This window comes from Plectropomus leopardus, chromosome 2 (genome assembly GCF_026936395.1).
Source record: "Plectropomus leopardus strain MGB_pleo_1.0 chromosome 2, ASM2693639v1, whole genome shotgun sequence".
In the NCBI taxonomy this organism is placed as follows: Eukaryota; Metazoa; Chordata; class Actinopteri; order Perciformes; family Serranidae; genus Plectropomus; species Plectropomus leopardus.
The window spans coordinates 26440984-26466551 of record NC_142177.1 but is presented as its reverse complement, the minus strand read 5'-3'; the positions used below and the strand labels follow the sequence as shown (position 1 = coordinate 26466551).

Genomic DNA, 25568 nt, shown 5'->3' with positions numbered 1-25568 from the left:
ATTTCTTGTAGCTGTATTTGTATTGCTGTATTGGTAACACTTTATTTGGATCTAGATTTGGTCCGCTTATGGATAGTTTGTAGAGTATTTATAACATTTTAAAAGCTTTTTAGTTGATTAGTTGATTAAAACAATTCAACTGTATTGCTTTGTCTGTAGGTGTTAAACAGATTATCTATAGAGTATATTTGACAATTCATAAACATATTAAATTAACCTAATAAAGTATCACGAAAGGCTCAGTTGTTTACAAGAAAGGACGGTGACTTTTTTTTTCGAAAAGGTGCATTGTGTATGCAAAGAGTCAAACAATTAAAGAACAAAGTTTCACAAAGCACATTTGCAAGTAATTTAGGGATTTTAGGGTATGTGAGGGGCAAGGCTGAAAACCATCACTGAATACCAGTGACCTTTGACCCCTCAGGCTTCACTGCATTAAAAACCAACATGAATATGTACAGGATATGACTACATGGGCTCAGGGACACTTTGGAAAATGATTGTCAGTAAACGCAGTTCGCCGCTGCATCTGCTAATGCTGAAAGATAAATACAGGTTTTGGAGCAACATATGCTGCCATCCAGACAATGTCTCTTTCAGGGACACAAATGCTTATTCCAGAAAGACAATGAGACACATTCTGCTCGTTTCACTATAGTGTGGCTTTGTAGGCAAAGAGTGCGTCCACTAGACTAGACTGCCTAAAGTCCAGACCTGTCTCTCACTGAAAATGTGTGGCGCATTATGAAACACAAAATACAACCAAAGTCATATATCAACCAAGAGTGGGAAATAATTCTACTTTCACAACAATTAGTGTCATCAGTTGCCAAACACTTAATACCTGTTGCTAAAAGAAAAGGTGATGTCACAGCGTGGTAAGCATGCCCCTGTCCCAACATTTTTGAAACATGTTGAAGGCAAACTTATTCACAATAAGTGTTTATTTACAAAAAAAACAATATTTTATCAGCATGAACATTAAATATCTGCTCTTTGTACTGTACTCAGTTGAATAGAGGTAAAAAAAAATGCAAATCATTGCATCCTGTTTTTATTTAAGTTTTACACAGTGACCCAACTTTTTTGGAATCGGGGTTGTACAATCAATAAATAATTGTTGGACAGTGTGATTTCCCTAATCAAATCATTACCTTCCAGTTCAGTAAAGATTAATGACTTTACTCAAACTGGTCATTCTTGGCATTCATTAAAAAAATGGTCTTAATTTTCTACACACTATTTTCTGTTTACTATAAAGTGGATATCACCTTGTTACTTTTTTTAACTTACATGGAGAATATTGTCACAGTGTATGAAAAATGCAAGACCTTTACAACATCTCTAATACTCAAGTAGTCGAGGCACGTTTTGTTACAATCAGAGCAGCAACTTTTTTGGTTAAAGGGAACCAATTTATCTTGTCTTGACCCGAGTTTTCATTTATCTGCGACCACTAGCTGAACTCACCAATTTCACGGGTCATTTTTCTTTCAGTCATTCAAAAGCAATCTGTTCTAAAATAGGAGATTTATTCCATAGTGAAAAAAATGAACTGATTTAAAACACATAAAATAGTATTTTAAAACACATTAAAAGATTTGGTCCCCAAACAAAAGCATAGATACATGGCACAAATAATAGTTTCTACTTGATCCACTTTAGAATGTTAAATAATAAATCATTTGTTTAATCATTTAATGTTTTTGACTTTCTACCTTTCAATATTAGTATACTCCGTATGTCCAGATCTGCTATTTTCCCGTTTTCTAACTGTACTGACCTGTCTTTCATTTTCATCCCACTACTTCGAGGAACATGATTCTTTTGGCAACACCCTCCTCACCGTATTTCTCCTGCAGCTGCTGTCGGACCACGGGATCAGCTGAGAGCAAAAGACTGTCATCACTGCGACTCCAGAGTGGTCCAGAGTTGGTGGAGGGGTTCAAAAGCTGCTCCAGAGCAGCAGAGAAGTCTCCACTGGTCTTCAACAGGGCTTTGGTCACACTGACCAAGTCCTGGAACAAAAATAGTTACAAGGGGTTATTATTTGACACAGACAGAGAGGAGTTATTGCCAAAGATAATTTTTAAAAGAATAAATAGCACATAGATACAGTCAGTGAGTAGTCATAGTTTAAGGGCATGGTGAGGGCGGAGTCAGGGATCAATGATTAAACCCTTAAAAATTAACACTGGTTTTTGTACTGGCTGTAACATTTATAATCAAATAAGGAATCCCATGCTGGGAAAGTGTATTTTTCAAACTCTCGGAAGAGACATCATTACATTAATTAATACTATAAATGTGATTCATTAAACTTACCATAATATCAATAACTCACAGTCATCGACATAATGACAAGACAGCTTAGCAGCACCACCATCAGCACCATTAGCCTGTGTTTGATGTTGTGCTATAATGTCGTCATGCAAGGATTTTAACCTCAATAACTACTTCTCCTTGGAGTCCTTGGAGGCTCACAACTTCTTTGCCGATGGCTAAACAATTAAACGCGGTTTGAGTAAAGCTTTAGATCCTTTTTGTCTAAAGGGATCGTTCTGAGATACTTATGTATAGTCAGTGTATTATATACAGTAGCTGGCGGTCGGCGTGCTACCGGTTTACAGAAACAGACGGGGTGTGCAGCCCGCATGGTTTGATATCAAAATGTATTTTAGCCACTTTAAAAAGGCCTACCTAAAAAAATCAATATCAGCCTATGTGGGCAGTATAGACTTTCAGACTTTCACAGCTTTACCTCGCCTTCACCACTTTCCTTTGGCACTACATTTCTCATCCGGCGCCGGTCAGCTGTTTGGGTCACGAAGTGCGGTTAGCAGCCATTACATGATCCAACTGACACAAAGCTTCAAGTTGAAAACACACAATACAGCATCCACTTAGACTGATATTGTATTTTTAGGTAGGTGTTTTTTAAAGTGGCTAAAACACATTTTGATCTCGCCCCCTCTATACAGCATGGTAATGCTAAACTGTGGGATGTCTGTTTCTGAGAACCGGGAGCGCTCTGAGCAGCTTTTGTATGTAATACTCTGACTATACGTAAGTATCTCATACAGCCCAACTTCAAAAATCTAAAACTATCACTTTAACCAGAAATTGACACAAAATCACCATCACCAAACCCACCAGACAACATAAATAAACAATCATTTTAGTGTGTATAGAACCAGCATAATTTGACATCTAACAGGGAGAATTAAGGGTTTATTTTACCCAACCAGAGTTGGTGATTGATGGAACAGGGAGAAGATGAACTAAGACGACTTTGAATGATAAATTAAATTATTTAAATGGAGTCTGGTGGGTTTAAAGAGAGCAATTTTCTGTTTTTTTCTCGTTTAACAAAAAAATAGGGATCCTTTTAATATTGCTGTAATGTATTAATATTAATATTAATCTGAGCCTGTAGGTAGAAAAACAAGACATTTTTCAGTGGATGTAAATTGACTGTGTAAACATGGCCTTAGTGTTTGGACTGCAGCCTGGCCTTGACAGCTGCAGCCTTCTCTTTCCATACCAGACCAACTTCACAAAAACATTGTTCTCATTAACCACTTGATCACAAAAATATTAAAAAGCACCTTTAACTCTGGATTTTTCAGTTAATTTGTAGTAAGATTGTGGAGAAAAATGAAGATTAGTGTGCCTCTGCTCTCTCGGATGCATCTAGTGCACCACAGTGCTCACCTGGTTGGTCTGCTTCATCAGCTCTCTGATTCGCTGCTTGTCTTCTTCCAACTGGACCTGAGTCAGTGTTGGCTGGTCAGTCACTGTTGGCTGTGTTTTGGATGGAGCTACTGGATCGTCACCAACAATGGACTGAGAGTTTTCCTTTTGAGATTCACTGTCGAATATGAACAGGTGGGCCTTGGAGGTTACACTGACGGACTTGGCGGCTGCAGGTTCAGCAGCTGCAGGCTCAGGGCAGACTGTCTTTGGTGGGCATTTGCTACTGGAGGCCTCTTGGACATTCTCCTGGAGGCCATGTTCAAGATTGGACTGTGTGGAAGCAGCATCTGAAGCTCGGTCTGAGGTGGCAGGTGGAGGTTCTGTCGACGTGGGCTGTACCGTCGCTGTCCCAGCTTGGGTGTCTGGAGCCCCGTCCTCATCAGACTGAGAGACGAGAACAATAACAGTTTAAATATTTGAAGAAGAACTCAGGATTTTTCCATGTGGAAATAATATGGTCCTTTGACACTGCCTTTGTTTTCAGCCCAAAAACAAGGTTTTATTTGTGGAGGAGAATATCTGAGCAGATTATGAGTTTTTGAGGCAAAAAACAATAAGCATATGTCTATATGTTTCCACAGCACGTACAGATATATAAATGTGATATTCTGTTTTGTGTTACCTCACTTTCATCTTCAAACTCTTTTGTAGCCAACTCTAAAATCCCGAACTTTCTCTTCTCTTTCTTCTTTTGTCCCTCCTGCGGCGCTGAGTTAGACTCTGTATCTGCAAAATGGTGATGAAGGTAGAAAGATGAGAGGAGATCAACCACTCTGCCCAACTGAACATCTCACTCAAATCTGTATAAGTATATGTCTACGTCTATGTTATGTATGCACCGATCCAAATCTAATATTGGGCAAATACCCACCCAAACAGCTGGAGTGGGTATCAGAGAAAAAGGGGCCATTCTGTTCATTACAATTCTGTGTTTACATCTGATTACAGATGCATGTGTGTGTGTGTGTGTGTGTGTGTGTGTGTGTGTGTGTGTGTGTGTGTGTGTGTGTGTGTGTGTGTGTGTGTTAATTAAAAGGTTAACACTTGAATTATTATTCTGGTTATTTTTTAAAGTTTTTTTTCCCAAATTGCTGGTGCACAACTTATTATTCTCATAATAAATAACAATTCCACAGTGCTGGACAGTAACAAAGTATATTTACTTAAGTTACAGTACTTGAGTATTACTTTTTAGGAAACTTATTACTTTGACTCCAATAAATTTGAAGATAAATGTTGTACTTTTGACTCCAGTACGTATCTATAAAGGTTCTCATTACTCGCTACATTTGATTTAAAGTAAGCAGATTTTTTTTTTCCATTTCTAAAGCGCAAGAGTCCATAAACTGTGATCACGCAGTTCTGTGAGTAGCTTGTTCGTTGAAGTGGTGTTCCTGTATCTCTACCTCTCGCATGTGTGACTCAGATAGGGCAGCTCGTCAGCAGAGTCAGGCAGAGAGGAGAGTTCATCTGTAGGCGGTTGTATTCGGTTATGTGGTGTTAGTAGAAGCTGCATCTGCAGATTGAGATGAAGAATCCTGACCAGATCATGCACCCACCCACTCGTACCTTGAGTCCAGATTTGAAGTTTTTGAGATGAAGAATGATTTGTATTGTCTTAAATGTTTGCTGTGTTCACAGCACATAAACTACACAACTTCCTACAACAACTTGACATCCATATTTAACAAGCATCCAGTCAGTTGTTTTAGAGTCACTAGGTACTGTAAATGTATAACAATTAACAACAGTATGTGACATTTAAAGAAATACTAACATATTTTTTTAAAAAGCAAGTAGTCTAGTACTTCAACTCAAGTAATAATTTGACTCAGCAACTTTTACTTGTATTGAAGTAATATTTGAACTATTGACTCTAGGTATTAATTTGTTACATTTTTTTTTACAATGTTAGTAAAGAAATGTTTAGTTTCAGTTTATTAATCAAATGCTGGTTTTGTATCAGCACTCAGTACTGGCAGATATCCACAGCACAGGTATCCTAACAGTGCTGAATAAGTCGGATCGGTGCATCTCTTGTCTTTTTGTTTAGTGTCTCATTCTGACTGAGGTATAACAAACCTGCTTGTGCTGTTTCAGAGACGGCAGCGTGCCCACTCTCTTCCTGTTGACTCTCTGCAGTCGCTGGAGTCCTTCCTCTGGCTCTCTTAGCAGGCGGCTCCTCCACTGTTATGTGTTTTTGAAGTGCAGACTTAACGGCTGATTTTGTTTTCCTTAAGGGCTGGGGAGGTGATGACGGTTGCCCCGGAGAAGTTGTTGAAGATCTGAGTTTTTTGCCATAGGGTTCCTCGACCACAAGCTGCCTGCGTGTTAATCGCTGCGGCGATGGTTCGGGCTTAGGGGACGCCTTCTGCTTCTCTTTGGACTTTTTCTGAGAAGAGGTGTTGGGCAGAGACTCAGGCTGAGCTGGAGGTGAGTCCTCTGGCACACTTTCTTTGTGTGGAGAGATAATTGTTTGTGGTTCATCTGTTTCTGCGCTCTCAGCTGAAATGGGCTGAGCATCTGTGTGTGGGTCCAAACTTGGTCCCTCAGGTTGGGGGGAGTTTGATGTTTCAGCTTCTACGTTCTCTATCTGTGCGTTTTCAGCTGGCTGTTCTTGTGCCTGTGGGTTCACATGTTGCACTTCTTCTTCAGGAGAGATGGAAGTCTGAGCTTCGACGATTTCTGGTTGTGTGGTCTCAGATGGTATCAACTGAACATCTATCTGTGGAGACACCAAAATATTGTGTTCACTTCTGCTCATTTAATTAATTATTTTATCACATACAAAATTAATATTCAGCGCCATGTTTGTTGCAAACAGCGAGTTCTGTTTAGTGCCTGTGTTTGGTCTGATTCCGCTGAATGTGTCTGAGGAGACGCAGCATCTTCTGCACTGGAGGGTTTTTCAGCATCTGTCTCCTGATTTCCTTCCACCTACAAGCAGACGGAGAAGAAACTTCAGGGTTCAGGTCTTTAAAAGATGAATGAGACATCTGAAAGAATTAGAAAGCTAATTCAAACTTCAATAACTGATATTTTTGGTGCCACCCAGTGGTGGTATTAAAAAATACACTCCACTTTAAAGGCCCTGTGACAAAAACCAGATTCAGAATGAGGTTTTCAGAAGGTTAGAATAAAATTATTGCCAAGAGCAGGGCTGAAAGTTAGCACCCGCCAAATGCTGGTAAAATATGTAAGTGGCTGCCAGATTTGCTTCACTCACTAGTCCTTAAAAAAAAACAATGGTCATCTATTTAACAGCCAGTAGATTTTGGAATCCACTAGACACAATAGCAGATTATAAAAAATGAAGGCAAATGATTGCAAATGTTAAGAACATAAATACAGAATAAAAAATAATAATATACAAAATAGTATTTTGATCAAGAAAATATAAAAAAGACTACAACATCTGTTTAGACAGTTGTAATAAAAAAAAAACCTTATGTAGCAAAAGCCCTGTGAACACACTTAGAGATAATACAAAATTTAATTTTTTAAATCTTTTTGGGAAGAATCATGAGCTGTTGAAACAAAAGGAAATTCCTGCACTGCATCCACTATAGGCCAAAACCCCCAAGTAACTCAAGTGACATTTCTTTATGTTCTCCACATTATGTCTCTCCCTTATGTGTGCTCACTAGGCATATAGTGTGTATGTATATATATATATATATATATATATATATATATATATATACACACACACACACACACACAATACAGCTCTTTTAAGTTGTATGCTCTTCCACTAAGCCAAAAGTCTTTAAAAAATATTTGACATGCCAAGTGAGCACACATGAAGGGAGAGACAAAACACAGGGACAAAATGAAGAAAACTATGTGATGAGCAAATAAACAAAACAACCAAAAAGTTGTCACATGTCAACGCATATTAAAGTTGCTTTACGCTGTCAGCCACAGAAAATGACATTAATGTAAAATAATGGTGACTTTATCACCATTACGTTAAGTTCATGTCATTTAATTTATTACACACAACTTATTTTCATGATTTTTCCAAAACTTTCAATGACTTTTACTAGTAACAAGACCTTTCTGGAAAATGTGATTGGGAAATTCCATGACTTTTCCAGGTTTTCCATGACCACTGAAACCCTGACTGTAACCTGTAAATGTTATGTCAATTCTGAAAGAATACAGAGAAATATCTGACAAAACGCCGTCCAGGTAAATTACCTCAGTCTCTCCCTCTGCTGCCTCGGTGTCGTCCTCTGTGGTTTCCACCTCCTCCACCTCTGACTGTCTCTTTGCCAGTCGAACTCTATAACGATATTTCATCGATTGCCAGCTGTGGCTCGTCAGCTGCTGCTTCTCCATCTCTTGCCAAAGCCGGTTTCCCCCGATCTTTTTCATGTGCTCACTGACATAACTCAAAATGGCAGCGTCCTCTTCAGCGGTGTAGGGGACCCTGCCTGATCCTAACGAACGGGACGGGAAGTGTATGCTTCAGTACATTTAATCAACAAATAAACACAGTAGAATAAATTCCTTATTTGATTAGAAATGTTACAGCCAATACAAAACCAGTGTTAATTTTTAAGGGTTTAATCACTGATCACTGAGAAAAGGTATAGTTCGGTCTTTACACCGTACCTCCTGAAAGTCCAGAAGTGGTCTCTTTGTTTCTGTTGAGTCGAGGCGACTGTCTCGGGACAACTTCAGGATTTAATCTGTAGTCCTCTAAATTCAGCTGCTCATCCTTCTCAATACAGTCGTGAATGTACTGCGTGGACACGTACCTGAGGAGCAGACAGACAGCAGCTTCATTTCCAGTGCTTGGATTAATTTTTTAAGTTAGAGACACACTAGCAACTTTTGGTGAATTAAATTATCTGGCTGATCGCATACAAATACATGACAACGCTTTAGAGGATTGTGCTAAAACTTAAAAGTCCTCCGTCATTAGAAAGAAGCAATAAAACTTAACAGAGTAAGCCATGTTTATATACTTTTTTTTCCCTGTAACAGTATTAAAGCTCTTTGTTACGGAGTACAATGCTGTTTACATTTGCCATGTAAGACTGGGCATTTTCTAACAACAGCTGCTGTATATGTTGTTGTAAAGGTAAATTACAAAATGCTGACAACAACACATACATAGCTGCTGCTCTGTGAATGATGGGACTGACTTTAGCTTATTAGGTGTAACGCTGAGATTCAACTTATCTCATTAAATAATAAAATATGAATGATTAAGCTGTATATGTGAATGTTGAGCAGACTAAATTTCAAAATAAGACAGATAAATTGGCTAAATAATAAACGTATCCACACTAAACAATAGTCTTTCATGGTACAGCCACTTAGCTTTATTTTTATCAACTGAATAGACTTCCTCCTGACATTAACACTTTCTATTAGTATCCCACTCCGTCACGTACCAGTGAGCGGCACTTTCAGGAACAGAGCGTCTTTCCTCTGGGTCAATCAGCAGGATCGCCCCGGGCTGCTGCACATTGGACAACATCCCTCCTCCAGCATTGATGAGCGGCTGCAGCTTGCGTTTTACAGGACCCGGCCTCAAGAAAAAAGCCATGGGTTCACCGTCCATGGTCATGAACAGAACCGGGGAGATGTCAGATTTGGCCACATCCTGCTGCTTGGACGCCATAGTCAAAATGTCTCACCTGGTGAAAGAAGGGAAATACAGAGAAGACAATACTTAACGTGTCAAATATTAAAAGGTGGTGTTTGTTTTTCTTTTTAGTGTGTTTGTGTTGTATATTGTTGTTTCATCACAATTTAAAATTGATCCGTGGTTTCATGCAAGTGCACAGTTGTATTTGTGAATGTATAATTGTGAGCATTTCCTCAAGTTGCAGCCTTTCATTGCCAGTTTATAGCTAGAATAAAGCTCAGAGTAGCTATAAATGCAGTCTGACATAACAGCACTGCAATAACTCCTTCACCCATGAAGCTTATGATGTTCAATTTTGGTTAAACTGTTTATCATTCTGGAAGATGTGGTCTGTAATGCTTTTGAATTTTATTGCATTATTCTGAGAAGTATTTGCAATGTACTGCCCAGATCATTTAAATGAGTGTATCAACATTACCATGCTCAATATCCTCTTAATGTGACTCATTAAGGAGATCTTTAAAAGGGTGTTCCCAGCAATGCTTTTTTCCTCAGATCAAATGCTCAATGCATGGTTTCCTGGGTCAATATGTTGAAATCTGTGACACCAGTGGAATGAAATGGATGCAAAAAAAATCATAGCAGTCATGTGCAAAAAAAAAAAACAGAGGAAAATAGAGGAACATTGTTTTACTATATTTGCAAATGTAGAAAGATTAAAACATTCTGGGGAGAGGTAAAGTTATATTCAAGAAGAATCACGGTGGACTCTACACTTTTTTATGGAACCGTATCCACAGAAATATAACAATAGTACAAAATCAACAAGTATTTATAGACCTCAGCTTGCTTTATGCAAAAAATGTACTTTTATTGAAAAACCCTGACAGGCCAAGCACTAATCAATGGATAAGTATGATGTTATCAAGCCTTCCATTAGAAAGGCTAATTGACTTAATAAAGAGTAAACAGCATACATTTGAGAATATATGGAGTCCCTTTATAAATAATATAAGGATTTAGATTTACCAGATGATCAAGTGAAAGACTAATTTCTGTGCACCATGCAGTCTCTCAGCTTGTGTATTTTTCTTTTTGTCTTTTAAATACTTGCCATATTTAGTATTTTTTGCAATTAATGTACTCCATCTTGTATAAATTACCATTTATTAAAACATGAGGAGCATTCTTTTTTTAAAAAAAATATTTATTTTATATTGTATTAAGATAGTAATTGTATGTTATGTGTTGTACGATTGCAAAAACTGTATATAACAGAATGAAAAATCTAAATACAAATATTTTGGAATATATATATATATATAAACACACACGCAAACATACATATACACACTCACTCACACACACACACATACATACATACATACATACATATTTCCTGACTTTACACATTAAATGTTTCCACAGTGTCTAAACCGATTTTTAACATACAAACTGCATTTGAGAGGGAGGCCCACGTCCCTTCGTTATTTTGCTATTGCAACTAACTGCATAGCTATCCCTTTTATCTGTTACAATCTGATTTAAAATAAGAAACATAGGAACCTGGAAACACGGGGGTGAGCCCTGCGTTTTTACCTGAAACAGTGTAACATTTTGGCAAAGAGCGCTTAAATTTACAGCAGCTGGTTGCAGTTTACTGATTTGCGGCTCATTAATAAACCGATAATAGACGTTAACGTGCTGGGAAACACTACCGGGAGACACAAAACTCCTATGAACCAAATGAAAATGACATTATCGGACATTAAAAGTAGTAAACTGCTGTCTTTCATCACGTTTCCTCGGCAGCAGCTCTCTCGCGGGCAGCTGGCAGGTTTCCGTTGGTTACGGTTGCTAAGTCTCTTAGCACGTTTAGCTTTAGCGCTGCGCGCTTAAATGGCAGATTTTAAGAGAGATGCTGCGGAGGTGATGTTATGAATACATAAAACACTGTTTAGATGAGGAAAGTGAAAGTAACACTCACCGTGTAGCGTTTGTTTATTTCCTCGATGAGATTTCCCGCCGCGACAAAAGCAAAACACATCCTACTTCCGGGTTTTGTTCTTCTTCGGTGGATTGCCTCCGTCGCGTTGCCGCCCCTGGCTGCGTGTATAAATCATAGAAAACTGTATTTTAACTTCATCAAAAAACCGCGTTTACACATTTTCTTAACCATTTGAAACCTCAGCACATAATTTGACTTCTCTTAAAATGTGGCTATTATAAAACGAGCAACTTAACAAGACATGGCCCATAAACTAAAAATAAAAAAGAAATAAAGAAAAGTAAGAAAAGTAAGAAAAGTGAAGGGAAAAAAACCTAAAAATAAATAATATAAAATAACATGAAACATTTTCAGTTACATAACTGGAAAATGGGAAGAGAAATCATTATGACTAGGAAGTGCTCTGCTTTCATCACTTCCTCAGTAATTAAACCAGCTATTCATTCTTAAATTTGGCCACATTTAGATTATTGTCTTGCAATCTGATCAAGATTGAAATCCAATCTGAAAAAGTTGTAGACTCCCAAAAATAAAGTGACGTATGTGGCAATTAACTGTCTATACTGAACTAGTGTATATGCATATCTGTCTTGGCTGATGGTTAAACAGGAAGTGTCTTTATGTCTCCTAATGCTACTGCAGAGTGTCATGAGTCCTAACAACCAGTTTGTCTCACCAGAAACACATGTCCTCTGAGCATGAATACAGCACACAAGGTGCAGCCTCTGGTCACATAATGCTCCTGTATATCAGACCTACTATCAATGAAGAAATTACTTTTAAAAAGTTTAGATTCAAGAAGGTTTATTGTCATTCTAAAACATGAGGTTCATGAAAGGGGATCAAAAATAAAGTATTGAGGTCCTGGTAAGAAATAATAAAACAGGACACTAAAATCTAAAATTAGCAGAGACAACAATTAATTACAATGAAATAAAACAATAGTCTAAGATTAATAAAACCATAGCGCAAGGATAAAAACAGTACAAATTTAAAAGTGCAAGTGCATTAATAAATATAAATATAAATATTCAAATATTATTGCCCACATCTTTCCAAACAATAAGATCAACACTGATTGTATATGTTAATTGTATGTAGTTATGTTATATAGCTTTGGTTTTGCTTTTTGTTATTTTATATCTTTAAATTCTTTCATGAATGTATCTCTTTAGTCATGAATTTATCTGTTTAGTCTTCTTGCCACATATTTCCTTATTATTATTACTTTATGTCTGTAGGTGTTTTTCTCTTTTTGTTGTTATGTCCAATTGTACTGCTTAGACTATTAAAACATCACTCACATTTTTTTTCTTTTCATGTAGGTATTAGTCTAGCTTTCAGATTGTTTTTATATCTGTAAACTGTATCTCAGTGTGCAGGACCCCAGCAAAACTAAGGGCACATTCATGCGTTTTTAATAATGGGGATCCTTGAATAAACAATAAACAATAGTTAACTAAAGACTAAAACGACAACAATTTGCTGCCATAAAAGGAAAGGAATGTTTTGGGGGTTTTTTTTACCATTGCTTCTCTACTGTAATCGAACCCACTTTTACCAGCTCAGCCGCCTTTTTCTTTCATTCTGACTGCTGTGAAGGCAAACCCAGGCAATGCATTCATAAGGCAGAATTTGCAAAAGTAAACTTGAATATATTAAATGTCTATTTGTCAGAGGTATTAATTACTGCTATTTATTAACAAATGCTACTTTAGAAGTTACTTGTGTTATTCATCCTGGTGCAATACCTCCACTGTCTGACTGATAGATATTTGTTTACAAAAACAAAAGATGACATTCCTCCCACTTCCCCGTGAATAGTTACATTTTGTATTGTGTGTTATCCTTGAAAAACATAGATGTGTTTTATCTGATGTATGCCTTGTAATGTCAAATACACTTGCCTAAACTACAAGCAAAAAACAGTGATGATATAGGATGACCTCCCTTTTTTGGAAAAGTAGATGTCATATTAATTGCTGAAATGTGACTTAAAACAGTCTGAAGTTAATAGCTTGTGTTAACACACTCACAATATAATGTGTACTGTAATGTGAAAAATAAAAATAAAAACTGAGCTCAAGGCATCATCAATGACAAACAGGGTCAGGACCACACACAGTCAGAGTCCTGGTGATGTTGTGTTCACACAACAGTAGACTAACAATCCAACTGAGCAGTGAGAAAAATGATATCTCAAGAATCACACACACAAACACTGACGGTCCAGTGGGAGAGATTACTTCTGATCAGTTAATTGTCCCCTGGAGGCCGATGTGCGTGTGAGGCATGATGGATAACTGCTGCGCTCATTTCAGCACCCCATTATGAGAGCGGTCACGTAATATTAAAGTTTATGTTTTTCTTTTATTAGAAGGGAATCTGCCAAAAATGTAGCCCCAAATCAATGACATGCACACTCATTTTTTATGTAGCAAACTTTGATAACTTTGAGCACATGGATCTCCCCCTGTGCCTCAACATTACAAAAGATGCTAAATTGATAAAGGAGCACAATGTATTATTTTCTCTAATTTTTCCAATGTAAGACTCATTACGGTTAAATCATTTCCATATGTTTTTTAACACAAACATGATTATTTTTGGATGTTCTGAAGCTACTTTGACTCTTCTTTCTCATATACAAACAAGACTGCATAATTCAAGGGTTACTTGTAATCTGGATTACATAACCAGATTACAAAAAACAATAATTATAATAAAACCAGGCTAAATTTGACAAACTTAAGTAATTAGATCATAGTTTTAAAAATAAAAATGACTTGATTACATTTTTTAATTATTTTTGAATATGGCAATTGTAAAATGATGGAGCTTTATTTTCATGAGAACTAATCCTTTATTTAGTTTCACACAGCTTTGGATATAAGTATCGACGCAGTGACGTCACTTTAGTGTCTTTGTAAAAAATTCAGAGATTTTCCACTAAAAGTGCTTGGAGAAGCTACACAAAGACGCTGAAGCGCTCTGAAAAAGAAACTGGGCGCAGTGCTTTTTCTTTAAGCAGCCACATGCGGCCATATCCATAAATGAATGAATAATTGCTGAGAATGCAAAATGCATTTTTTATTTGCATTGGAAATGCTTTCAGATGTTTGATACTCTTAAAGACTGGAAAGCAATAACTTTTTTAAAAATGGGAACTTCTCCTCTGCAATATCTTGGCATAAACTGAATGTGGTTTTTAAGTCTCTTTGACACTAATTTGTACGCAAGGAACCATATGTACAAGTACAGTGTTGTGAGTGATGACCCTAAAAGTATTCACACGTAAAAAAAGAAAAAAAAATCTTAGTCTGTTTGGTATTGTGATTGTAAAAGATTTTTTTTCTACAAAATATGATATTTATTTATTTTCATATTTTGACTGTGATTTTGTAAGAATTTTGTACCTTCAGGCAAAAGGCTAGTCAGCATTTCCTAAAACTATTAGCGACTCATTTTGAATTTGTGAAATCCAGGGTGCAGCTTAAACTTTTCCAAGGCCATGAGAAAGAATCGGGCCGGCCTGTTTTACTGTATCGCCTCACCGACCTTACCTCCCTCACAGTCCTGACAGCTTCGTTATTGTTATTGGCCTCTATTGTTTCTCTCCCTCTTCAGCTCAACCAGCTGAAACAATACAGCAGCCACTGAGGTGCTGCAACTCCTCCGAGTCGATGTATGTTTGTGGACAATCTGTAATCATTAGGATAGGCTGTGGCAGAGGGAAAATCCCTTCTGTGAAGCCCAGTAGTTGTTTCCAGCCTGAAGAGGGAGATGTGACACCACTTTACAAAACAACAGGGCTGTCTATCAAACATATATATAATATATCATTGATCACTGTAGTCCAAGAGAATGGATTTATATTTTTATTGTATCCCAGATAAAGTGATCTGATCTGTTAACCAGTCCTCAGTCGAGTGTATTTTATTTGCAAAATTGCCAATTAGAAACAACAGCGAAAACCCCCATCAGGGTGATGTACTTTTTATCCAACAAATCTCACGGAACAAATCCTAAACCAGAGGACTACAGACGTGGCATTGACCTCTCCTGAGACTTCGTGATTGTCTCAGGGTCGCCAACTGAAGCTTCTCGAGGAGACAGATTGAGACTCCACTACCAGTTTGTTTGTCTGTTGCCTCGTCACTGGCACGCTGTGATCCTCCCTGTGGATGTGCTGCTTGGGTAAAACTAGGGTAAAGGGACCCGGGTCTCTCTGAACCGCTGTCAGGCCTCGGTTTCATTACAGCCATGTAGAGCAGCATGGCTACTGATGATGACCGGACAGACTAAAGCACGGTCACCAGATGAAAATACTGGTATTGTAATGTAACAGATTCATGCTTCTGCAAAACTTGAATACGTAACATTTGTAGATTTCATACATATCATATCGACATCTCTAAATTGACAGAAATATGAGCTGACTTTGTCATCTGTAGGTAGAGTAGCGGAGGGGATGGAGGATGGCATGACACCTGCCAAACTGCAGACAATTGTGAAGACCAACAAACAAAAAAAACCCGTTGTGTTTTAGCCATAGACTGTATATGAAGATGGACAACATGACAGTTCGCCCAGACTGAGGTTTTCAATCTCGATCGCCCCCTGGTGTCTGTCTGCAGTATAGGTCCTAAAGCCCGACCCTCCATGTTAGTGAATGGACATAAGCCAAACTAAAAACTCAAACTCAGTTTCCCAAAGATGGTTTCTGTCACTGAAGGTAATTCTCATCACCCTGTGGTTGTTCAAATGTTTTTTATGATAAGTTCGGTTTAAATGAGTTATTAAATTATACAAAAAGGGGATTTTCCACCATGATTGACAGCTGTGTGTGCCAAAATATGCACTCACATTCAACGGCTCCACTCTTGATAAGTTGGAGGGGTGTTTTGGTGAGAACTCCCCCATCGCGGATATCGCTACTGAACAGTCTTCGGCTCCAAATGACGTCACTGGCGCAAAATGGCAGCGCCCCTATCAGGGATATTATAGCTTCACTTAAGCATAGCGTCGGTAAGTGGGGGCGCATTGTCCATCTTTATATAAAGTCTATGTTGAAGACCAACAAACAATAAAAACTGTTAGCTACAGACTGTATATAAACGTGGACAAAACGGCGGACCTTCAAAAGTGATGCCAAACCTTCTCGATCACCCCCTGGTGGCTGGCTGCAGCAGAGGTCATAAACCCCGCCCCCTCCCTGTTAGTGGATTGAGACGGAGCACAAAATATTTTTTTTCACAAACATGGTTTCTGTCATATTTCTGTCATGTTAAGTAGTGCTTAGCACCCTGATGTTTGTTCAAATAAGTCCAAGTTTTTCTGATACTTTTTTAAATCATTAATTATTTGATGCTATAAAACTGTGTTCTGACGACTTGACTAACAGCTGAGTGTGCCAAAAGGCGCGGGCGGGAACTTGACTCCATGGAGAGCGCTACTGCCAGAGACAGGGGATTTTTGCTGCTGCGCAGACTCAGACTCTGGCTTGTCCATCTTTATAAACAGTCATTGGTTTTAGTTATCTGTCACAGTTTTCCCAGCTGCTTTTTAGGCAAGAAACATGGGTGTTTTTTTGCATGTCGCAAAAAAAACCTTTTTTTTCCACCAGGGATAGTGACATAAAAAGCTGTTGTTTGAAAATAGTTTTTTACAGAGACATTGCAGCATTTTTTGCTGGAATAATGTCACAAAAACATGATATTTTATGAACTATTACCAAGTGGTTTTTATGCCCTAAACATTAACCATAAAATTGTTGAAATGTAAAGAAAAGTAGCCTAAAGTTTCAATGTACACTACATAATAACATTCAAAATGTAAAGTATCTACGGTTTACAGAAATGTCCAATACCAAAAGACTTTCTGGTGATCTGGTTGCTAAATAACAAGAGGGAAAAGAGATGAGGCTTTGTCTTTTTTTAACTCTTTAGAGTAGAATCTAGAATTACTAACTTTTACAGTAAAATCAGCAATTCTTCCCAGATTTTTAAACTTTGGGCGGAGAGTTTATTCTATTTTGGTAGATTTGGGAAGAAGCAGAGGACCAATGATCAGCACACTCTGTAAAAAAGGGTTTAAGACTCCTCCAGAGTGAGACAGGAAGGTATCGGTCTGAGCTCAGAAAAAGGAGGTTACCAGTCAGAGCTGAGTGTGCTGAAAAAATGCATGACACTGTGATGAACAGAGATAACGGCATTGTCATGCAAGCAGTGTTGTTATTCACTTTCTTGTAAAGAGTTAGATCAGAGGATCGATACCAGGATCTCATATTTGTTTTTGTTTAATCCTCTGTAGCTGCACGGTTAGCTTAGCATAGCATAATGACTGGAAACAGAAGTTAACAGCTAGTCTGACTCTGTCCAAAGGTAAAAAAACAGCCCATCAGCACCTTTACACTGATCAACATGTTTGATCACATTTGTCTAATTCATACAAAAACCAAAGGGTTGTTATCCTCTGACTGTGCCAGGCGAGCAGTTTCCTGTTTTCAGTCCTTGCTGAATGCTAGGTTAACTGTATCCTGACTTCAGCTCAATATGTAATGAGAGTGGCATCGATTCTGTCATTAAGCTCTTGGCAATTAATGTCGATCTATTCCTGTAAAACGAAAGATGTTTAGGTTTACAGAGGCGTTTTTAAAGATTTCATTATACTTTCAGAGGCTGCTCCAACCAATTTAGCCACATAGCGGACTGTTTCTGAGCACTTTTTTTGATATTTTGATTTTTGTTTACACATTTTGCTTTGCTCATGTCCCCAACTTCATATACATATAAAAAGTCTCTTTCAATCAAAACACTTTGACAAAACTCTCACAGTTATGTTAGAATAAAAAATGTCTCTTTATGAGGAAATACTGTGTGATGGAAATCTAAATTTAAAATATAAATCCTTTCACTTGACCAAACAAATCAGGAATGATGTGTAACATGTTCACAAGCAATGCCCTCATCTGAGTCACATGACAGAGCAGCTTGAACCGGGTCACATTGCGTCACTTTGAACTAACTTTCCACTCTCATGTTAATTAATCACTTGGAAAAAATCCACCTGACAAAGATAACGTGACGTGAGCACTGACAGTTAAAACTGGAGTCACACTATGGCTGAAAAAAATGCTGGTGGCCCATTAAGGCCTATAGGCGGTTTGCTTAGGGCTCTCCATAAAAGTGAACAAGAGACAATAAAAATATTTAATACATTTTGAAGTGTCATGGTATTTGTTTAGGTGATACAGCACATCTATGACTTGGTTTAGTAATGGCCCATTTTGAAGGTTATTTAAACACTGTTCTTACGGTGCAAAGTTTACATACATTATTCAACTATAACTATAAATTAAAGGATGGTTTGCTGCCTTGTAATCTTTACCCAGTTCACAATTCATTTGACTCAGCTGAGCTGATGTCATGAATCAGTCAACACATTTTAAATGTCAATATGAAAACTCATACCAGACCGCAGAAGTCTAGGGCCGACCATGGTGGGCAGAAAAAAACGTAGTGGAGTTTAACAAGAATTTTTAGACGGTGACAAGCAATAAAAGAATAAAATACCCTCAAAATTAGCTAAGATATTTGTAAAAAAAAAAGTTCAAGAAGACTACTTGAAATTTAAAAAAAAGAAAGAAAAAAGTAAACTAAAAAAGAAATAAGTAAATGACCTGGAAAAGGTGTTTCATAATTAAAATAATTCTGTAACATAAATTTAATTGTGCAGGTGAAATGTGCAATTTTTATAATCTGGAATATAGCCTCTTATTCCCTTGATAATCCTCCCTTGCTTTAACAAATTTGTTTATAAATCTACCGATTCTACATGTTTTTGAAAGAAATTACATCAATTTGCTCAGGGTTCAAAGGTTAAATACTTGTAAAAGGCGTCTGAAAGCAGCACAAGAAAAGTGATGTCGTCCCAGGTTTCAAAGGGTTAAGTGTAGCTTTGATTTTATACTTGAAGAAGATTAAGAGGTGTTGTAAAATTTATTGACTTCACTCTATGTTTTTTTTCTGAAATTTGAAAGAAAGAAGACATTTTAACCTTTTCATGCCATTGAATAATCCACACAATTCACAACAGCAGCTATCAGTGAAATGCTGAAAATCTGGTGTATCAAGCTGCACTTAGTTTGCTTTATAGAAGAGATTTACAGTGCAACAAATATTCCCAGACAGAATTAAAGCAGAGTATCTGTACCTGCACCAGTCCAAAGAATTAAGGGCCATTAATCCTTTGCATGTTTTCTGATGATTCATTTTGCTATTTCTCTGTTTCTGTTTCCTCAGACACCACAAACACCTCAGACACCCTGAAAACTACAATAAAATTACCGACATATAAGTTTCAAAAACATACCCTTTCCGCTTCAACTAGTGTCCATTGTTAAGCAGTTCAATTTGCACAACAGAAATATGCTAAAAATAAAAAATTATTACTTTAAATGCATCACCAATGCCAATGTCAGGCACACTGACAGTATTATACACGGACAGGAAACCAAATAAAAGAAGAATGACCGCACACACCTCTCGGACCACGTGTAGAATATTGTTACTCTGGAGTCGTATGTTCATCATCTGCAGCCATGTTGCTTTTACCCACAATGCTACTGACCTACGACCTCACCACACAACACCACGTTTCCCACAATTCCCTCAGCTACACTGGGCTGGTGTAACTGTCTGTATTAAGTAAAGACCTTACATTAAAGGCAATACATTTAACATTTAACATACATTTTACCTTTTTAATGACTTTTTAATAACCTCATGAACAAAAACCATTATGAATATCAGTAAAACTGTATCTGACGCAGTAAGTGTATCTACATTACTTATTACTTATTCTACTGAAAGTCCAGCATGTTTTTCTGTGTCGCTCACAAGAACACAAAGAGTCATAATATAAATTCCAGAGGTGTTTTCTGTATAAACACCAGATTAAACGTAGCTTTTTCTCCAGAGCTATATTCGTCTCGCAGAGGCAGGTGTATCACTTCAGAAACGAGGCTCGTTCAAGGACCCACACATATCAGGTAACACACCCTGGTGGGAGTGAAATTCCTCTCTGATACTAAAACAAAAGAGAATAAATAAAAGCCGAGCTGCTGTTTCTTAAGGAGCTCAAACAAAAACAAAACTTCCCTGTGTAAATCAAAGTCGCTATCTTTGGACTTGGCTCTGTGTGGACGGACGACTGCAGAAATATACTTTTTGAGAATTATTTGGCAGATTAGCTCAGGAATCTTGGCAGAGCATGGTCAGCAGAGACCGGCTGTAACAAAGTGAGGATATGCTGACTCAACATAAAGAACACATTTAATTACCATCATCATCAACCATCCAAGAGGACCATCCGGGTCAGAGCCAGAAATCCCCCCACCAACATCATCTGCCAACTCAAAGGCTTATTTTTAGGGGCCAAACTTCTCCTTCAACTGCCACATTCTCACGGCCAGGCTCTTTTCCTGCTCTCATCTTTTCTCCATTTACAGCTGGCTCATATTTTTCTTATTCCTCAGAAGATCTTATTGTTGCTATCGTTTCTGTTTGTCCTTATAACTTGAAAAAAGATCCAAAAATTTTAAAAAAGAGAAAGATGGAGGGAACCATAATGCCTCACCACTGAGGCAACCACACGTTTACAATTTATTCTTGCATTTAACATCAGATGACATTTTTGTGATTAATTAAAAGAAGAGCCGAATTTGCTTTTATGTGGCATATTAAAGAAAAGAGTGAGATAAATTTGTTTTTCTTTAACCCTTTGAAGGCAATAAGTGAGGACAGAAGAAAAAAACAAAACTAGTAAAAAAAAAAAAATCCAAGAAACTTACCTGAAATTCATTTTTTTAACGGAAATGACCTGGGAAAAAAAAATGACCCCCACCCGCAGACATGACCCCCACCCGCAGACATTTTCCCTCGCTTTTTTAATAAATATTTTTTTAAAGCTACTAATCTCTTGCAATTTGAGGAACATTTCTTAATGAGATGCTAACTGCTTGTTTGTTGGGCTTTTTTCCTACCTTTTTATTTTTTTTGCTAAATTTCAGGTAATTTTCTTGTAACTTGCCACTTATAAGTTCTTCCATTGTTTTTGAAAGAAATCAAGTCAATTTGCTCAAGTTTCAAAGGGTTAAACCCACAAACTTTACCTTTTAGAAACCTGTATTGTGTTTCTGAGGAAGAGTGCAGAAAATGTGATACTCAGCTATTTTTTAAGGAGCAAAAGCAACGAAATTTCCACACAGAATAATAAAATATATAACAAAAATATAAACAAAAACAAAACACAAAGAAACAAGGGATCATGTGTGTACTGATAAAACTTTTCTGATTTGCCCCCCCACACACACACTTAAAAACTGTTCTGCAGTTATCTGTATTTTTTTATTTTATTTTTCCTGGACACCACAATGTTTCAGAAAAGTTGAAATATTTTTTTACAGGTGAAATAGGTCCCACATCTTTACAGCAAATCAAAAATAATTAATGCACATACTACTTAGATGTTTTTTAAGGGCTGTTTTAGGTCCAATGGCTTCTACTGACTCATATCTACTTTCCACTGATCACATCTGTGCAGCTTAATCACAGTAGTGGTTTTCATTGCGCACCCTCATACAAGAGCAGAGGTTTCATTTCAACGTTGCAACCGCACATATGAAATGGGGGGGTTTGGGGTCATCTGCCAGAAGGTTTTGACAGTGATTCCCGGTAATTTAGTGAATTTTTATGCACAAATTTATGTCTTTTCTGCATCAATTTATGGATTAAATGTCTGAAACTTTGTCAGAATAAAAGTTTTCTGCTACTTTCAGGATTTTACTGGAGGTACAAATGCTCTAAATATTGAGGGGGACGTGTCCCCTGCGCCCTCCGAAATCTACACCTATGTCCTCATATGAAGGGAAGCTTCTTCTGTGAGTTTTTGTATTTACAGACTTGCTAGCTGGCAGTGATCCAGACAGAGGGGAGGCTCTGTGTCAATGAACCTGCGTCGTGTGTTGAGGTGACCTGATATGTCAGTGGACAAGATTTTGATGTCCCAAGTTTGACTCTGACCTTGTTGTTGCACGCTATCCCGTCTCTATCCTATTTTTTCTTTAAAGTCTCTCTGTAAATGAATGTCTGATAAAAAAGGCTCAAAAGGAGATGCTCAAGAAAATTATAAACAGCACATCCAAAAAACATTAAACCCTTTAAAACCCCCCCGTTGATCGAATGTGAATCCTCAGACTTTGGTTTTCTGCGGTTCAGCAGAGTTCAGATGTTGCAATCGTTCCAACAGGGTGTGTGTGTGTTTGGTAAGAGACACTGAGGACAGCTGATGTAATGACTGCAAAACACATTTCCAGTCTGGGTGACTGGAATGCTTTCAAGAAAGATCAGTATTAGGAAATGTTTTCTGATGGTACATCGCAAGTTCACCCCAATGACTTCAAGCAAGAGACAGAATAAAAAGTTAGAAAATATTTTATTTACAACAATTTTTTCCCCCACTTGTATTAATCCAATCCCTTTGTCTGAGAACCCCCCCACCCCAAAAAAAACCAACAAAGATCTGATTGATCAGACTTGGACACTTTGCATAGATAAAAAACAATTTCATATTAAAATTTATAACCACTTTTAAAGAATTTCAAATAGCTGAAAAGCGTTTTACAGTTTCATCCATACAAAAATAATACATATGAATATACATTATACATGTGTGACGTGTCTATTTTCAAAGGCATTCACTCACTTTGTCGGCTTCTCACTTTCTCACAGTTTCTGCAGGTGGCCGAGACTAAAATATGTTACAGGCAATAATCTGATTTCTGTCTTTGGATAAAGCTGATTAAAAAGAGATAGCACCGTCACCCTGATGCCAAACAGAACACGGCTGTCTGTGCATTGTTTTGTGTGTGTGTGTGTGTGTGTGTGTGTGTGTGTGTGTGTGTGTGTTTGTGTGAGTGCACACGGGCATTCATGCATTTTTGTGAGTGTTCACAGAGGTATTGAAGCACGTACACACGGCTGCTGCCTGTGGCGGTTGTAACGTACATAAGCTGCACATAAACAACACATACTTAACACGTCCTCGTCCGACTCATCAAATACCACCACTTTGTCAGTGGACCTGAACGTCAAAATTTGATGCATTAGGTACCCTCCTGCATTGGTTTTGGGCGTTCACAGAGGGCCTCTCAATTAACGCTTGTTACTTGCACTGCGGCTTTTGAACATAGATTTCCGTTTGTGCAGGAAATGTGCAATTTCTGCTTGTTGCTTGCATACAAACTTTTTCAAAATAAACTTTAAAAAGTAAAAAAGTAGGTAAAACACTTAATTTTCAGGTACATTCCCTTTCCTTTTCCTTTAGGTTTACGGTTATGGTTCTTACTTACATAATGTCACTGGATGTGGCATACATATGCGACATGCGTTACTAGCGTAGCATGTTACACACTGCTCTAAAATAACTCTACAACTTTCCGTTTCACACAGGAAACAAACAGCGGGCTCCTGAGTTAAAGTCCAGTGTTTTTTGAACCATGCACCTCCTCTTCCACCCACCCTGTATGGAGTTTCTCACCCTTAATGCTAATTTCTGGCTGCGTCAGAAATAGCCACCACCTGCTGCATATCTTAAGATTTTAACAGTACTACTCTTAGCGATACTACTTATCGATCCGGTATTTTAACAATACTCTCATCAGTTCTTTTGGGTATCTCCTTTAAGCGAAAATAAAGAAGAAGAAATTTTGATCAACTCACTATGATAGACTATAACATACCAGAAATTAAAGTGGTGACGAGAGATGAACTAAGTAGCTGCAAGCGCCGACACACAGAGAACTCTCCTCCGGACTGAAGAGCGAAAATGCATCATAGACGAATGTCTTAATATACTGCAACTTAGAATCGAAGTTGGTGAGATAAAAACAGTACAAAAAAACATTTATGTAACCTAAATAAACAATAAAAAGCCTTCTTTTCTTAAATATAAGTAGCAGACCCGCATTATGGTCTTAAATAATCCGGCATCGGGGCTCGTTTAACACCAGGTTTTAGTACACATCTCTGATCAATATTGCAGTGAAGAGTGTCTCAATGCGTCTGTGTCCAATGCCAACATCCACAGACAAAGCGGCAGTATTTAAAGAGTATGGATGCGGCCAGCTGCAGCAAAAAAAAGCCGCTTGCTGTGTATTATACCACAGCAAAGGATGCCTCTGTGTGTCGGTATCTGATGCCAAAATCACTGACAAAGCGGCGGCATTTCACGAGTTGGGAGTAAGTAAGGGCTGACATACTGTATCTACTGTGTGACGCGTGGTGTAAAAAATATTCACAGTGATTTCTCCTGAAGGCAGTTGAAGCAGGATGTGTTGAGCACTTGCCATTTTAAGCTTCAGCTTTGCCAATAAGAAAGTCCCCTCTCTTTTGCTCGTCCTGGTTGGTGCAATCGGTGGTAGTTTCTTGTTTAAGTTGGCAACCGACTCATTTACAAAATGTCCAGGCTCAGCAGTCGCTAAATGACTGTGCGCCGCATGTTATTCATGCGCTGCTGTCTAGACGAGATAGAACACAAAGATTCTGTCTTTCTCCCCTTGATTTCTCTCTTCCTGTTCTTCCTCATGTCTTTCTCAATTTCAGTCAGCCTGTCTGGCTACCTCCCTTTATTTCAACACACCAGCAGCACAAAGTGCCTCATCATTACAATTTCACAAGTCATGATTTTAAAAATAAAATCTCTTTTCATTCCTCTTTCTCTGCGTGGCCCCTTTTTCTCCTGTTGAATTCTAATACAAGTCCTTCATGATCTCCTGCAGCAGCGGGTGTAAGCACATGTCCACCTCCGTCTTCTTCAGCAGTTGGATGAGGTGGACGTGGTCGGTGACGATCTGACGCAGGTCGGTCATTTTCTGGAGCAGCTTGGCGAATAGCTGCAGAGAGTCTGGGTGGTTTAGTTTCAGCTGCAGCTCCAGCGAGTGGAGCACCGTCTCCTGGAGCTGCTCGATGGGCTTCACGTTCAGCAGGCCCGGACGGTCTGGATGAGACACAGAGACAGGAGGATAAATCAGTGACACATTTCTATTGGCACAACTATTAGATAAACATTTCTATTACCTGAAAAGACTTAATTTAGCTGTCCCATAATACCCTGGAAGTATTATTGCTATTTATAAAA

The 25568-nt window shown here is 38.0% G+C and overlaps 2 protein-coding genes across 2 annotated transcripts in view; both read right to left on the bottom strand.

Moving 5' to 3' along the window:
• Positions 1–926: 926 nt before the first annotated feature.
• Positions 927–11483, bottom strand: terf2ip (telomeric repeat binding factor 2, interacting protein). Its single transcript, XM_088089384.1, has 9 exons — positions 11349–11483; positions 9165–9410; positions 8377–8522; positions 7960–8201; positions 6598–6693; positions 5839–6481; positions 4379–4482; positions 3715–4140; positions 927–2018 (listed from the first exon to the last, which is right to left on the bottom strand). The coding sequence occupies exons 2-9, from the start codon at positions 9392–9394 to the stop codon at positions 1797–1799; spliced, it is 2109 nt and encodes a 702-aa protein (XP_087945510.1). The 5' UTR covers positions 9395–9410; positions 11349–11483; the 3' UTR covers positions 927–1796.
• Positions 11484–23303: 11820 nt separating this feature from the next.
• The window catches only part of pparg (peroxisome proliferator-activated receptor gamma), a 42965-nt gene continuing 40700 nt past the window's right edge, over positions 23304–25568 (bottom strand). The window contains exon 9 of the mRNA XM_042506427.2: positions 23304–25427. Coding sequence (XP_042362361.2) covers positions 25180–25427 — 248 coding nt within the window. The 3' untranslated portion in view covers positions 23304–25179. The remainder of the gene's footprint in view (positions 25428–25568) is intronic.

Excerpts from the sequence above, each read along its gene's own strand:
- terf2ip (XM_088089384.1), bottom strand. The coding sequence starts at position 9,394 with ATGGCGTCCAAGCAGCAGGATGTGGCCAAATCTGACATCTCCCCGGTT. Across the intron at positions 4,483-5,838 it reads CTCTGAAACAGCACAAGCAG|ATACAGAGTCTAACTCAGCG; the intron begins GTTTGTTATACC and ends ACCATTTTGCAG. Across the intron at positions 2,019-3,714 it reads TGATGAAGCAGACCAACCAG|GACTTGGTCAGTGTGACCAA; the intron begins GTGAGCACTGTG and ends TTTTTGTTCCAG.